Genomic DNA, 16,299 nt, shown 5'->3' with positions numbered 1-16,299 from the left:
TCACTACCACTAAAGTGCTGGCTCACTACAAAGTATCCCTAACCCTCCCAATACACTCAGATGGGTAGTAATGGTACTATACTTTCCTGGTCGGTGGCTGCCTACCAAATACCTACCAATGCACTCTTCTGTAAAGCAATCTTCAGTACAACTGAAATACATCTCGGCTCTTAGAACTGTTACATACATAACGTAAATTAGTTCCCTTTTTTCATGAGATACATAATGCACTATACTTAACATGGTACCTGCAGGTAGGACAGAGGAGGTCGTGGCTGCGGTGCTGTAGTTTAACTAGGCAGGGTTTACAGAAAGTGTGACCACAAGCAGGTAGGGCAACAGGCTGATGCAACTCCTCATCCAGGACCTCATTGCAAATCACACATGATGCATCATCTACCTCACACTCCACTATGTTGTCATCATCATCACCTGTCATCTGTACCATCCAACCATAATAGATATTAGCAACATTACCGAACATGAAACAAAGACCACGAGAACATAAGCAAGATTACTCAAGAAACTATGCTGGCAAGGTTACCCACAATAGCTGAATATCAGTAAGACTATGCACTATACAAAATGGTGATAAGAGAGATACTCTTAAAGCAGAAGTAAATCAACAAGCAAACACAAGATCAGATGTATTCTGTTTTGGGGCATGAGGAGGAATATCATTTATCCAGTATGTTTAATTAAATCTTTGTGGAGAGGACCTTGCAATATGAGAATAATAAAGGGTCACAGGGGTAGTGAGTGCTATACCTAATTGTCCCCTCCACTGTGGAAAATATGCAGAACAAGATGGCTCTCTGTTAAAAATATTCACTGGAATACATTCTGTCCAAAAACTTATGTCCCAGCTTAGCCAAGTGATTAGCCTATACTAAAGCATGCAAACTGTTCCTACAGCAATACAAATTACCGGTTTTCATCTTCAAATACTGGCATCTTCATCAGATATGAAACCATTTCCTCAATTATATGTGTTGGAAACTTTTCATGGGCAAAAAAAAGGATTTCAGAAGAGGAAGGGGACAGAGCTAAGTACATAGTATGGGTCTCCCATACTAGCTAAAGCACTCATCATCTGCTAGTTAAGGTGTGTTCATGTACTCTGGTACTGTAAATCTCACCCTTACACGAGATGAATATGCATGAAATATGTACCCTTCATTTTGAAACATTAAAAATACATGGTTTATTCCTTACCACAGACCACCTAAACAATGCTGTCAATAGGAATTTAATTAATGAAAAGCAGTACCATTACCAACAATTCATCAAACAAATAAAAAAGTGTCAGACGTTTTAGCTTCTCACCTCTGGAAAGTTTGTAGAATGCATAAGTGACAATTATTAAAAACCTATTACTAACAGACAATTCTGTGATGAGCTTATTTTGATGAAAACCTACAAACTGTAGTGTCGACCTATAGAGGTTCCAAGGATATATTATGGTACAATGGCAGCAATTATGAAAGTTAAGCAAATGTATGATGTAAAGCTGAACCCCCAATCACTTAGGTGAAATAGGCATAGACAATGTGATATCCCAAAAATCCCATTACTAACACTACGAAAGTATTATGCTCACCCATTGTTAAAGGCTCTCTGTGTAACATCATCTGTACCATCAGAGCAATTAGAAGAAGAGGTCTTTTGGAAGGAAGCGAGGATATATGCTTTTATTCTAAACAATAACCTCTCCTATGCATCTGATGGAGACAGAAGCGTCACCACATATGAGACAATAATTTACCCAAGGAAAGCCAGGAAAGAATTTTTTGTAAATTATTCCAGTCAGCTTTGTCGAAGTGCCAATATCTATGTTTATAAGGCCCTGCTGGAGAGGAAGGGCTGTTAAAATAGATTCCTTTATGAAAGTGAGGTGAGATGAAGCAACTTGGGGGAAAGACGGTGTACCTACAGCACAAAGAATTAAAGAAAAAGAGATCCAGATCTGAGTGGTCAAAGCAGTCAAGAATATGGGTGGGGTGGGGATAATTAGCTCTTTTTCATTGAGAATGGAGAATGTAAGGGCTTCAATCACTCCATCATCCGTGTGGGAGAAATTCAACCATTCCCTATGGTAATAGCTAAAATCCTCAAGTTAAAGGATCTCGGCTTGCGGATGTCACAGCAGAAGTTTAGATAGTATAAAGAAAAGAAAAAAGAAATTTGTAGAATTAGGACAGCAGTATGTAGGAAAAAAAAAATGGTGGTTGGGAGACAGACCTTAAGCCATATAAATCAAAGTTTGGGGACTCAAGGTCCTGGGGGCATGCAACATGTATGTTGATTGATGCTGGAATAAGCACAGACACCTCCTTTGAACCAGAACCGTGAGTGGGGATTACACTTGGATATGAGAAAGGAGGGTGTTAGATCATTAGAAAACTGGGTCTCAACTGGTCTCGTCGAGAAGTCAGGTAGGAGATGTACTAGATGGATAGTGTTCAACAGCAGGAGGTTACTAAAGACCGTGAACGCTAGTATAGTGAAAAGAATGAGGCGGGTCTGTCAAAAAGGGAAAGGGGGGAGGGGCAGAATGAATAAAGGCAGCAAGTATGAATTATGTACATGTGTATATATGTATATGTCTGTGTATGTGTGTGTACATATATATACATATATATATATATATATATATATATATATATATATATATATATATATATATATATATATATATATATTTTTTTTTATACTTTGTCGCTGTCTCCCGTGTTTGCGAGGTAGCGCAAGGAAACAGACGAAAGAAATGGCCCAACCCCCCCCCCATACACATGTATATACACACGTCCACACACGCAAATATACATACCTACACAGCTTTCCATGGTTTACCCCAGACGCTTCACATGCCTTGATTCAATCCACTGACAGCACGTCAACCCCTGTATACGACATCGCTCCAATTCACTCTATTCCTTGCCCTCCTTTCACCCTATCTATCATACTATTCACCATTTCCCGCATTAGCGAGGTAGCTTTAAGAACAGAGGACAGGGCCTTATATGGAATATCCTCACCTGGCCCCCTTCTCTGTTCCTTCTTTTGGAAAAAAAAAAAAAAAAAGATTGAGAGGGGAGGATTTCCAGCCCCCCGCTCCCTTCCCTTTTAATCGCCTTCTACGACACACAGGGAATACGTGGGTAGTATTCTTTCTCCCCTATCCCCAGGGATAGGGGTCAACATATATATATATATATATATATATATATATATATATATATATATATATATATATATATATATATATATATATATATATTTTTTTTTTTTTTTTTTTTTTTTTTTTAGACTTTGTCGCTGTCTCCCGCGTTTGCGAGGTAGCGCAAGGAAACAGACGAAAGAAATGGCCCAACCCCCACCATACACATGTACATACACACGTCCCACACGTCCACACACGGAAATATACATACCTACACAGCTTTCCATGGTTTACCCCGGACGCTTCACATGCCTTGATTCAATCCACTGACAGCACGTCAACCCCTGTATACCACATCGCTCCAATTCACTCTATTCCTTGCCCTCCTTTCACCCTCCTGCATGTTCAGGCCCCGATCACACAAAATCCTTTTCACTCCATCTTTCCACCTCCAATTTGGTCTCCCTCTTCTCCTCGTTCCCTCCACCTCCGACACATATATCCTCTTGGTCAATCTTTCCTCACTCATTCTCTCCATGTGCCCAAACCATTTCAAAACACCCTCTTCTGCTCTCTCAACCACGCTCTTTTTATTTCCACACATCTCTCTTACCCTTACGTTACTTACTCGATCAAACCACCTCACACCACACATTGTCCTCAAACATCTCATTTCCAGCACATCCATCCTCCTGCGCACAACTCTATCCATAGCCCACGCCTCGCAACCATACAACATTGTTGGAACTACTATTCCTTCAAACATACCCATTTTTGCTTTCCGGGATAATGTTCTCGACTTCCACACATTTTTCAAGGCTCCCAAAATTTTCGCCCCCTCCCCCACCCTATGATCCACTTCCGCTTCCATGGTTCCATCCGCTGACAGATCCACTCCCAGATATCTAAAACACTTCACTTCCTCCAGTTTTTCACCATTCAAACTCACCTCCCAATTGACTTGACCCTCAACCCTACTGTACCTAATAACCTTGCTCTTATTCACATTTACTCTTAACTTTCTTCTTCCACACACTTTACCAAACTCCGTCACCAGCTTCTGCAGTTTCTCACATGAATCCGCCACCAGCGCTGTATCATCAGCGAACAACAACTGACTCACTTCCCAAGCTCTCTCATCCCCAACAGACTTCATACTTGCCCCTCTTTCCAAGACTCTTGCATTTACCTCCCTAACAACCCCATCCATATATATATATATATATTATATATATATATATATATATATATATATATATATATATATATATATATTGAAATGTATAGCTATACATATGTGCATGTGTGGACATGTATGTGTATATACATGTGTATGTGGGTGGGTTGGGCCATTCTTTCGTCTGTTTCCTTGCGCTACCTCGCTAACGCGGAGGGCAGCGATAAAGTATAATATGTAGGTTTGCGGCAGGGGTGTGTGATGTCTCCATGGTTGTTTAATTTGTTTATGGATGGGGTTGTTAGGGAGGTAAATGCGAGAGTTTTGGAAAGAGGGGCAAGTATGAAGTCTGTTGGGGATGAGAGAGCTTGGGAAGTGAGTCAGTTGTTGTTCGCTGATGATACAGCGCTGGTGGCTGATTCATGTGAGAAACTGCAGAAGCTGGTGACTGAGTTTGGAAAAGTGTGTGGAAGAAGAAAGTTAAGAGTAAATGTGAATAAGAGCAAGGTTATTAGGTACAGTAGGGTTGAGGGTCAAGTCAATTGGGAGGTGAGTTTGAATGGAGAAAAACTGGAGGAAGTGAAGTGTTTTAGATATCTGGGAGTGGATCTGGCAGCGGATGGAACCATGGAAGCGGAAGTGGATCATAGGGTGGGGGAGGGGGCGAAAATCCTGGGGGCTTTGAAGAATGTGTGGAAGTCGAGAACATTATCTCAGAAAGCAAAAATGGGTATGTTTGAAGGAATAGTGGTTCCAACAATGTTGTATGGTTGCGAGGCGTGGGCTATGGATAGAGTTGTGCGCAGGAGGATGGATGTGCTGGAAATGAGATGTTTGACGACAATGTGTGGTGTGAGGTGGTTTGATCGAGTGAGTAACGTAAGGGTAAGAGAGATGTGTGGAAATAAAAAGAGCGTGGTTGAGAGAGCAGAAGAGGGTGTTTTGAAGTGGTTTGGGCACATGGAGAGGATGAGTGAGGAAAGATTGACCAAGAGGATATATGTGTCGGAGGTGGAGGGAACAAGGAGAAGAGGGAGACCAAATTGGAGGTGGAAAGATGGAGTGAAAAAGATTTTGTGTGATCGGGGCCTGAACATGCAGGAGGGTGAAAGGAGGGCAAGGAATAGAGTGAATTGGAGCGATGTGGTATACCGGGGTTGACGTGCTGTCAGTGGATTGAAGCAGGGCATGTGAAGCGTCTGGGGTAAACCATGGAAAGCTGTGTAGGTATGTATATTTGCGTGTGTGGACGTATGTATATACATGTGTATGGGGGGGGGGGCCATTTCTTTCGTCTGTTTCCTTGCGCTACCTCGCAAACGCGGGAGACAGCGACAAAGTATAATAAATAAAATATATATATATATATATATATATATATATATATATATATATATATATATATATATATATATATATATATTATTTATTATTATTATTATTTTCATTATTATTAATATTATTATTTTTCATTTTTTCATACGTTTATTTTCAAACTAGAAACCATATAGGAATTAAAATATACCCGATAATATTAACTGATAGCCATTACCAAAGTGGTTCTGTTCGATGGGACATGCCTCGTTCCTGTACATAGATGCCAATATTCCTATACGAGTCCACAAGGAAAATGACTGTTATATTTCTCTCTTGTGCTTCCCCTGATGATGTGATTATTACACGAAAGTGCACTTAGGAACTTTTCGTGTTTCGTTTTCCCCGTGGACTCATAGGAATATCTTGATCAAGCGCAAAATTGTGATCCTTTCCAACATGTCAATATATATGGTCGTTTCATTGGCTGCCACTGTACAAACCACTGAGACAGCTTAATACGAGACATATAAATACATCTTCCCTTTCGAGCTACGACGGTTATAAAACAGACAGACATATACAATTCATTATCGTTAATGTACACTATATAGCTAAAGAAGGGGGACTGGCCCCATTAAATGCGTTCCTACGGTATCATTATTTCAAGAAAAAAAAGGTTTTAACGCTTCCATGCCCTTCAGCATCCAATGCAATAGTTACCATTAAAAAGTTTCCTCTCCAGAGATATGGAACCCCAATCCCAAAAAGGGGGTTTTGGTGTGGCCCTTTAGGCAAATAGCTCTTGGCTACTTCGCCGTGGATGGCATTTTTCGAAGTCATTTCCTTCCGTAAGGGATTGATTTGACTTGTTTCTCTATTACATCCACAACCTACGCCTGACATAACCGGGGGAAGGGAGAGCGTTATTAATTACGCTAATAATAACGCCGCTGGGAAGTCCAAGAGGCGATGATGGATACTGAGGACACACACACACTCACCCAACCACATGGGACGCCACCCACACACATGGGACGCCACGCCGCTCTTTTATCCGTGGTCAGCACACTTGTGCTGAGAACTGCTTAGCATAAGCTAATCGTTAATTGCACATAACTAGGAGCAGGCACCGAGACCCGCCCTCTGCACAGATGACCCCCTAGTGAGTGCTTCTGCGCCAAAAGCGCCTTCTTGCAAAGCTTGAATTTCAAGAGACCATTCCAAACAATTTGTAAGCAGTGTTTTAGGTCATCTAATTCTGCATGAGAATTTTAGTGTACACACATACACACCAAATCTGGTCAAAAGTCTCGAACGAATTCATTTGTAAGTGATACTGTTGTTACTGTGCCTGTTTAAGCTACCCCATCATGGCATCAATTTCATCTTAACTAGTTTCTTTCAGGTAATGAGCTTTGTCGGCTACCTAAGCATTCGTATATGAGGTCAGCCATGATCAATGTCACCTACATAACAAAAATAATAGTTTGGTGTCTATTATATTTCATTCTTCTCCTATGCCATATCATTTCTAAGTTTAAATTAAGCTAGGTTAACGACGAGGGGGGGGGGTTCAAGGTCACGATGGGCTAATGTAATCTATACAAGTTTTGATCCTGATTAGCTAATGTAATCTGTACATGTTTTGATCTGGATTATTTCCAAGATGAAGACTGAAATGTAAAATGACATTTCGTAGCGACATTTCATCTTCTACTCATGATCAATTTCGCCGTAATATTCCAAACTCAACGAAGACTGAAAGTAAGAAAGTATAAAAAAAACTATATATGTGTACTGAAAGTAAGGGGAACTATATATATGTGTGTGTGCATTTACAACACATTTAGAGAAATAAATAAACGAACCCGTCGTCGTAAAAATCTAGTGAATCTTGTACCTTCAGAACAATTCTGAAAGAAGATATTAAACCCCCTTTGCATTTCCTGCCATCACCAGAACATTGAAGAAAACTATAGAAGATGCCTCACACTTAGAAACACTTCCACAATTCTCAAAAATATTATTATGCCACGCCTCACAAGACACCTCGTGTCACGTGACCGGCCAGGGAAAAGCTCACAAAGAGGGTCATTAAGAGAGCTCACAAAAAGGGTCATTTAGAGATAATTGAACGCTCCTCCACCACATAGTTCATCATGGCGTTCACTTGAGCAGGTCTCCCTCATCAGTTATATTAAAATAAAAGGAACTTTACCGAAGCCATTTGCCGAAAATAAAGACAAATATGTTTAACGCTTGTTATTCTTAAGAGCTTCGAAACTTGAACGTAGTATAATGGTAGAAGAGTTATGTAAATGCGAGTGAGCACGGGGTCACAAATGGCCCACACCCAACTCAGGTGGCTCTCCTCCCCTTGGGGTTGGCCATTTAAATGGGCACTGGAGTGTGTATGTGTGTGTGTGTGTGTGTGTAAAAACACATAGGCAAAGACACATAATACACATACCGCGTGTTAAGCTTCCTTCCCTCACCTACAACCCTACCACTATATAAATTACAAATTGTATACACATACCTACGAGGCAATCATGTTCGAGTAAGTTATACCCAAAATTATATATATATATATATATATATATATATATATATAATATATATATATATATATATATATATATATATATATATATATATATATATATATATATATAATAATTATAATAATAATTCCGGCGACAGGATCATATGGCGTTCGTGCCTGCAACCAAAATCTTCTCTAACGCACATATGAAGTTTTCTAATAAGTACTGCCATTGCTCAAGTATCAATGATGTTACACACGTTACATGGAGAGAAAAAATAAAGACATTGAGCAACATATAAAAACAAGCGAGGAAGAAAATCAAAAATACGTGGCGATGAAATTCAAAATGTAGTATCTATTTTCCACCAGATACTGTCAATCACATTTTCCTCAATGTTACCTCGACTTAAGTAGTGATAATGGGGACCACAATGAACTACACACTCTAAAAATAAAAAATAAAAATCAAAGTATCAAATATACAACGGATGCGCCCTCCCTCCACCTTCCTCAGAGAAAGACGCGTCAGGCCAGCCCAGGCCAGACCCAAGCGGAGTTGCCAACTCGAAATTTCAGATAGCGCTAGATTCACTCCCGGAAAGCGCTACCAAAAATAAAGCGCTAAACTTACTAAAATAGCGAGAAACAAACTGCTCTTCGAATTAGTTCTGCTTTTGGACGTGACCAATTATTAAGAACGAGTATGACTGACTGCTTTTAAAACTATAGCCCCCCACGATTGTTCTAGATCTGCTAATTCATAATGGAATCCGCTATCTCTTCGTCCTCAGCGACCTGGGGTTGAAGATGGTGGTGTGTGTGTGTGTGTGTGTGTGCTCATTGCGGTGGCCATGGCTCGTACGCTTTCAATGACCCAACGTTTTCCTATACTTCCACAGCCACTTTATATATCATAATAGTAATTTCCATTTCTTCTCAGTACATTCCTTGGCGTTTAGTTCTGCACTTAAGCTTTTGATAGTCTAGTTCAAAGCTTTAACGAGGGTATTTCAGCCCAGAGTTTTAAGATAGCCAAGTGTTCTGTTTCCACAATACGTGAGGAAGCTTTCTCCACTGGACGTCAGTGCGTGTGAGAATATCTTCGTTATCAAGTAAACACCTTTGCTAATTCCATTATTCCAGGCTCTATGGGCGGCACTAGGCATACCACTTGGACACCTGTCTGGCCTACATTGACGAAGCTGTTTAACGCCAACTCCACACCAAGCTTTTCATCGAGAAATTTACAATAAGACATCTTTTCAAAACTCGTACACACACACACACCCTCTCCAAGTACAGATGTGGGTCTGAGTCGTTCTCTCTTGAATCACCTCCTTCCTTTAATTGTTGGCCTGGGATCTGGACCAGTGAGTTTTATCATATCAGAAAGGCGTAGTTTTCCTTGTCTCAAAATCATGTCCTAAAGGATCAAAGCTGTCTTAACACCTTTCACCATTTCTTGCCATTGATCTAAGCTGTCTAACACCTTTCACCATTTCTTGCCATTGATCTAAGCTGTCTTAACACCTTTCACCATTTCTTGCCATTGATCTAAGCTGTCTTAACACCTTTCACCATTTCTTGCCATTGATCTAAGCTGTCTTAACATCTTTCACCATTTCTTGCCATTTCAAAGCAAGTCTTTTTTTTTTCTTTTAAGTCCAACCCACTACTGCAGTATGATGGCAACTGGTGATTCAACTGAGAGCCATCGAGTCTGGCTTAGCTGGATTCATTCTAATTGGAGGCTTGTGGCCCATCACTGATCAAAGAAAAGGTCTCCTTGTACCTTGCTTGGCGAAGGACAGAGTGTGAGAACCAAGTATAATAAGGTCTATCTAATCATAAAAAAAAAACAGGTTCCTAGGAAGACAGCAGCTGCACGAGAGACAGCCAGCTGTTGGGAATGACACACACACACACACACACACACACACCACACACACACTTACCACGATCAAACAAGGAACTTCTAGCGTGAGTTTAGCAGTATAAACTCCCCTGTTAACACACACGTAACAACAACACGTAAATGAACAGCCGAGTTGATCAACAACACGTAAATGAACAGCTGAGTTGATCAACAACGCGTAAATGAACAGGTGAGTTGATCAACAACACGTACATGAACAGCTGAGTTGATCAACAACATGTAAATGCACAGCTGAGTTGATCAACACACGTAAATGCACAGCTGAGTTTATCAACAACACGTAAATGCACAGCTGAGTTGATCAACAACACGTAAATGCACAGCTGAGTTTATCAACAACACGTAAATGCACAGCTGAGTTTATCAACAACACGTAAATGCACAGCTGAGTTGACACGTAAATGCACAGCTGAGTTGATCAACAACACGTAAATGCACAGCTGAGTTGATCAACAACACGTAAATGAACAGCTGAGTAGATCAACAACACGTAAATGAACAGCTGAGTTGATCAACAACACGTAAATGAACAGCTAAGTTGATCAACAACACGTAAATGAACAGCTGAGTTGATCAACAACGCGTAAATGAACAGCTGAGTTGATCAACAACACGTACATGAACAGCTGAGTTGATCAACATGTAAATGCACAGCTGAGTTGATCAACACACGTAAATGCACAGCTGAGTTGATCAACACGTAAATGAACAGCTGATATGATGATCAACACGTAAATGAACAGCTGAGTTGATCAACAACACGTAAATGCACAGCTGAGTTGATCAATACACATAAATGAACAGCTGATATGATGATCAACACGTAAATGAACAGTATTCAGCAAAGAATAGTGACCCCTTTTCCTTCAGTCTGCCTTCCATGTGTCATCACTCACTTTTGCATACGGAAATGTAGCTTGTCTGTGAGTGCTGAAATGGCTCCTGTGTTGAGCTGTTTTTCCTGTGTCTTTCAAATGTCTCACTATGTCTGGCAGACAATGGACAATGACAGGACTTGCAAAGACATTTAGTGTCATCCCCCATCTACTTTTCTCAACCATTTTTCATATTTGGGGGTCTTGCAACCACTAACTGAACCTGTTCAAAGAAAATTTCCGAACATGTTCAATTCGTTGGACATTAATAATGTGCAATATTTGTATTGTTTTCCTTGTTAGTTTAATAGGTTCCAAATAAACTTCCGAAATCACATTAACATATTTGAACTAATGTTTGAATTTCCTCATATACTGAATGAAATAACACTAAGTATGATGCTAAATAAATAAAAATAAAAAAGCGGAGACGCGTTAAATACGAAATTTAGGCGCTAGATCTAGCACGATTTTGGTCGCTAAGTTGGCAACTCTAGACTCACCGTCACCCAAGCACAGGTACTGTACCTGTAAACACACACAACACACACACCTGGCCACCTGTGAGGTCAGACTGAAGTTGATTATCATTATACTTCAAATCTCTAACGCTGAGACGTTATTACCGTAAACAGGACGAATGAATAAATTTGACAACTTCACTATACGCTATGTACAGATTATCATGTATTCCTGCAAACGGTGGAACTGGTATTACCATATTAAGTAACTTATACGTATAAATTTAATCAAAAATGAGATATAAATGTTTTACAAACAAGATTTAAAGATCAATACACGTAAATGAACAGCTGATATGATGATCAACATGTAAATGAACAGCTGAGATGATCAACAACACGTAAATGAACAGTATTCAGCCATGAATAGTTAATTATTATTCAAAGGCCGTTGCCTGAGACATACCAACATTTTTAATACCGACTTCTAAAGATGAGAAACAAACTGTGGGGTAAAAAAAAAAAATAATCATCTGCACCACAGCAGTGAAGGCGTCAGTGTACGAAATCAATGCGAGTTAAAACAGAGATATCCCATTACACAGAAACCCGACCCCCATCTATATGAAGTCATCATGAAACAATCTCATCCTTGACTTCAAATCACCTAACGATACGTCCAATTGGTTTTCTAGTCATGATAATAATAACGGGTGGTAAATGCTGTGTGAGCGAGACGCCATAATAAGCCAATGGAGGGTCTTCCCCACCTTTGGAAGGGATGCGTACGACAACGCCTCCATATTTTTGCCAGAGCACGAAGCCCTCCAGCCCGGTTGGACCCGTTGCCTTCTTCCTCCCTTGCTTGAAACCTTGCACATTCACCATGAAACTGGATATCTAATAAGACTTTTCGACTCTATCTTTTTCCCTTCTGTGGTTATTATTTATTAATCTTTATGATGGATCGACGTTTCCCGCGTTATCGAGAAACAGACACACACACACACAACCAGCAATGTTGTTAGTCTTCATGAACTATCGAATTTGATTGAACCTCATGGTTAAGTGCGGAATGCATGCATAGTGCCACTGTACAAAGGCAAAGGGGATAAAGGTGAATGTTCAAATTACGGAGGGATAAGTTTGTTGAGTATTCCTGGTAAATTATATGGGAGGGTATTGATTGAGAGGGTGAAGGCATGTACAGAGCATCAGATTGGGGAAGAGCAGTGTGGTTTCAGAAGTGGTAGAGGATGTGTGGATCAGGTGTTTGCTTTGAAGAATGTATGTGAGAAATACTAAGAAAAAACAGATGGATTTGTACATATGTAGTATTTATGGATCTGGAGAAGGCGTATGATAGGGTTGATAGAGATGCTTTGTGGAAGGCATTAAGAGTATATGGTGTGGGAGGTAAGTTGCTAGAAGCAGTGAAAAGTTTTTACCAAGGATGTAAGGCATGTATACGAGTAGAAAGATAGGAAAGTGATCGGTTCCCAGTGAATGTCGGTTTGCGGCAGGGGTGCGTGATGTCTCCATGGTTATTTAATTTGTTTATGGATTGGGAGCTTAAGGAAGTGAATGCAAGAGTTTTGGAGGGGCAAGCATGCAGTCTGTTGTGGATGAGAGGGCTTGGGAAATAAGTTGTTGTTCGCTTATGATACAGCGTTGGTGGCCGATTTGGGTGAGAAACTACAGAAGTTGGTGACTGGGTTTGCCAAAGTGTGTGAAAGAAGAAAGCTGAGAGTAAAGGTGTATAAGAGCAAGATCATTAGGTTCAGTAGGGTTGAGGGACAAGTCAATTGGGAGATACGTTTGAATGGAGAAAAACTGGAGGAAGTGAAGTGTTTTAGATATCTGGGAGTGGATTTGGAAGCGGATGGAACCATGGAAGCGGAAGTAAATCATAGAGTGGGGGAAGGGGGGGGGGGGCGAAGGTTCTGGGAGCGTTGAAGAATGTGTGGAAGGTGAGAACGTTATCTCGGAGCAAAAATGGGTAGGTTTGAAGGAATAGTGGTTCCAACAATGTTATATGGTTGTGAGGCATGGGCTATAGATAGGGTTGTGCGGAGGAGGGTGGATGTGCTGGAAATTGAAATGTTTGAGGACAATATGTGGTGTGACGTGGTTTGATCGAGAAAGTAATGAAAGGGTAAGAGAGATGTGGTAATAAAAAGAGCGTGGTTGAGAGAGCAGAAGAGATTATGTTGAAATGGTTTGGTCACACAGAGAGAATGAGTGATGAAAGATTGACAAAAAGGTAGAGGGATTGAAAAGTGGGAGACCAACTGGAGGTGGAAGGATGGAGTGAAAAAGATTTTGAGCGATCGGGGCCTGAACATACAAGAGGGTGAAAAGCGTGCAAGGAATAGAGTGAATTGGAACGATATGGTATACCGGGATGGACATGCTGTCAGTGGATTGAACCAGGGCATTTGAAGCGTCTCGGGTAAACCATGGAAAGTTTTGTGGTACCTGGATGTGGAAAGGGAGCTGTGGTTTCGATGCATTACACATGACAGCGAGAGACTGTGTGAAAGAATGTGGCCTTTTTTGTCCTAGCGCTACCTCGCGGGGGGGGGGGGGAATGCTATTTCATGTGTGGCGAGGTGGCGATGAGAATGGATGAAGGCAGCAAGTATGAATATGTACATGAGTATATATATGTATATGTCTGTGCATGTATATGTATGTATACATTGAAATGTACAGGTACGTATATGTGCGTGTGTGGGCGAGTATGTATATACATGTGTATGTAAGTGGGTTGGGCCATTCTTTCGTCTGTTTCCTTGAGCTACCTCGCTAACGCGGTAGACAGCGATAAAATATATATATATATATATATATATATATATATATATATATTATATATATATATAGATAGATAGATAGATAGATAGATAGATAGATAGATAGATAGATAGATAGATAGATAGATAGATAGATAGAGATAGATAGAGATAGATATAGATAGATAGATAAATGGATAGATAGATAGATACATACATACATACATACATACATATAGATAGATGGACAGATAGATATACATAGATAGATATACATAGATAGATAAATAGATACGAAAATAATGCCTAAGCCAAGGTGCCCATTTCATCGACCAACCCCTATGGGCAGATGAGGAGCTGGGTTGGCTGTGGACTGACCAGCCTGGCACAACCAGAATTTGAACCAAAGTGCTCTACCCTGGACAGCTCGTGAATGCATCATAGTTAGGAATGCTAACCACTACATCCTTTTATACTCTACATTGGCTACCAGGTACAGGTTGTACCTCTTTAATCCATTAACCTTGGGACCTGGCCATTGCCAGACCACAGAAAAGGCTGGAAAACAGAAACTGACCACTTTAACGGCCATTGGTGAACACATTTACCAATTACCATCAGCTTGTTTTATGTTTTCTTACAGCATTGCTGCAGCTAAAAATTATTACCCTATCTTCGGAATCCTTACCCCAAGATGGAGACTAATATCTTGGGCGAGGGTTTATCGTGGCATATGATGCCAATACAGGGCAGATTCGTCTGCATTATACACTTTTTCTGGGGCTACAAAAAGAATTTACAGGACTGCATTGTAAAAATATTTTGCTGCCTTAGCACTGCTAACAGTGCCGCACTGATAGCAGATCCACAAACTAATAGCAGCAGATTAAAAAAAAAACTGACCATGGGAATTGCTGGTCCACAAAGCCACATATTAAAGAGGTACAACCTGTATAGAAAAGCCAGCATGTAATTCTAAAATCTTTTTAGTTCCATTTGATTAGTATAGTCTATGTTACTCGAGTGTAATAAGAAAAATACAATTTTGAAATAAAAAATTTCAGCAATGGTCACAAAATACTATGCTAATTCATCTACAGGGTTATGACTAGTTCTAATTCATCTGCAGGCTTATAACTAGGCTAAATCGTCTGCAGGGTTATAATAAGCTAATTCGCCTGCATGCTTAAGTGCTGTAGGCCTAATCTAGATGAGGGTTTGCATTCACAAGATACATGAAAAGCTAATTATTTGCCAAATAATAGGCTTATGACATTCAAAATATGCAATCATCCAAATGATATGTTTTGAGGATATCAGAAGTATAATTTCAACCCTTTGGCTGCATAGTTCAATCTATGCTGATACAGCATTTCGTCCTATCAGGTGTATGGCCCAACTTTCATCAACATCACTCAAACTGCATCACTTTGCTGAATGCTGTAATGTCTCCACCTAAATTTTTATGCAATGAAAAACTAAAGAATTTACAGTGCTTATGCTATTTCATGAAAAATACTATTTTAGTGATGCTATGAATATGCTTTTGGGAAATTTTGCCATATTCTTATTGTAATTACTGAAAATCTTTTGTTGTGATATTTTTCGCATTTTTCTTTTTGGAAAAGTATCATTTTTCACCATTAGATGTTTTAGGGAATTTCAGTGTCATAGGTGGATACTTCAGTCTTTTCATAAAACAAAAGTAGTAAAAAAAAGTCTAAATAACAATTTTCATGTTTTGACTGGAACTAACTGAAAATATACAGCCAAAGGGTTAGTGAGAATTTGAATATTTCATGACAAACTAGATAATACAGGCCTCTCCAGAATAAAGTTTAGGTACCAGCTAGTTTCAAAGTCTCTCTAAATACAATTTATTACAACAAGCATTCCATTCATCAAAATAAGCACAACCAATGATAGCAAAACTACCAGCACTCTATCAAAAAACACTAGCCCTGCTAATAGCTTCCTAATACCACCATACTCTTGAATCATTAAAACTAACAGCACGTCTCAATCAG

At 39.8% G+C, this 16,299-nt stretch overlaps 1 protein-coding gene across 12 annotated transcripts in view; it reads right to left on the bottom strand.

Annotated features, from left to right (window-relative positions):
• The window catches only part of LOC139754752 (uncharacterized), a 57,616-nt gene that overhangs the window by 35,917 nt on the left and 5,400 nt on the right, over nucleotides 1-16,299 (bottom strand). For 3 of the 12 annotated variants that reach the window (XM_071672518.1, XM_071672523.1, XM_071672524.1), the window contains one exon: nucleotides 249-439. In XM_071672518.1, the coding sequence (XP_071528619.1) occupies nucleotides 249-439 (191 nt within the window). The other 9 variants (XM_071672514.1, XM_071672515.1, XM_071672519.1 and 6 more) reach the window with 8 other exon arrangements.

The sequence above is a fragment of the Panulirus ornatus genome, chromosome 17, assembly GCF_036320965.1.
Source record: "Panulirus ornatus isolate Po-2019 chromosome 17, ASM3632096v1, whole genome shotgun sequence".
NCBI lineage: Eukaryota > Metazoa > Arthropoda > Malacostraca > Decapoda > Palinuridae > Panulirus > Panulirus ornatus.
The sequence above is the reverse complement of the archived record's forward strand: the minus strand, read 5'-3'. Positions and strand labels throughout refer to the sequence as shown.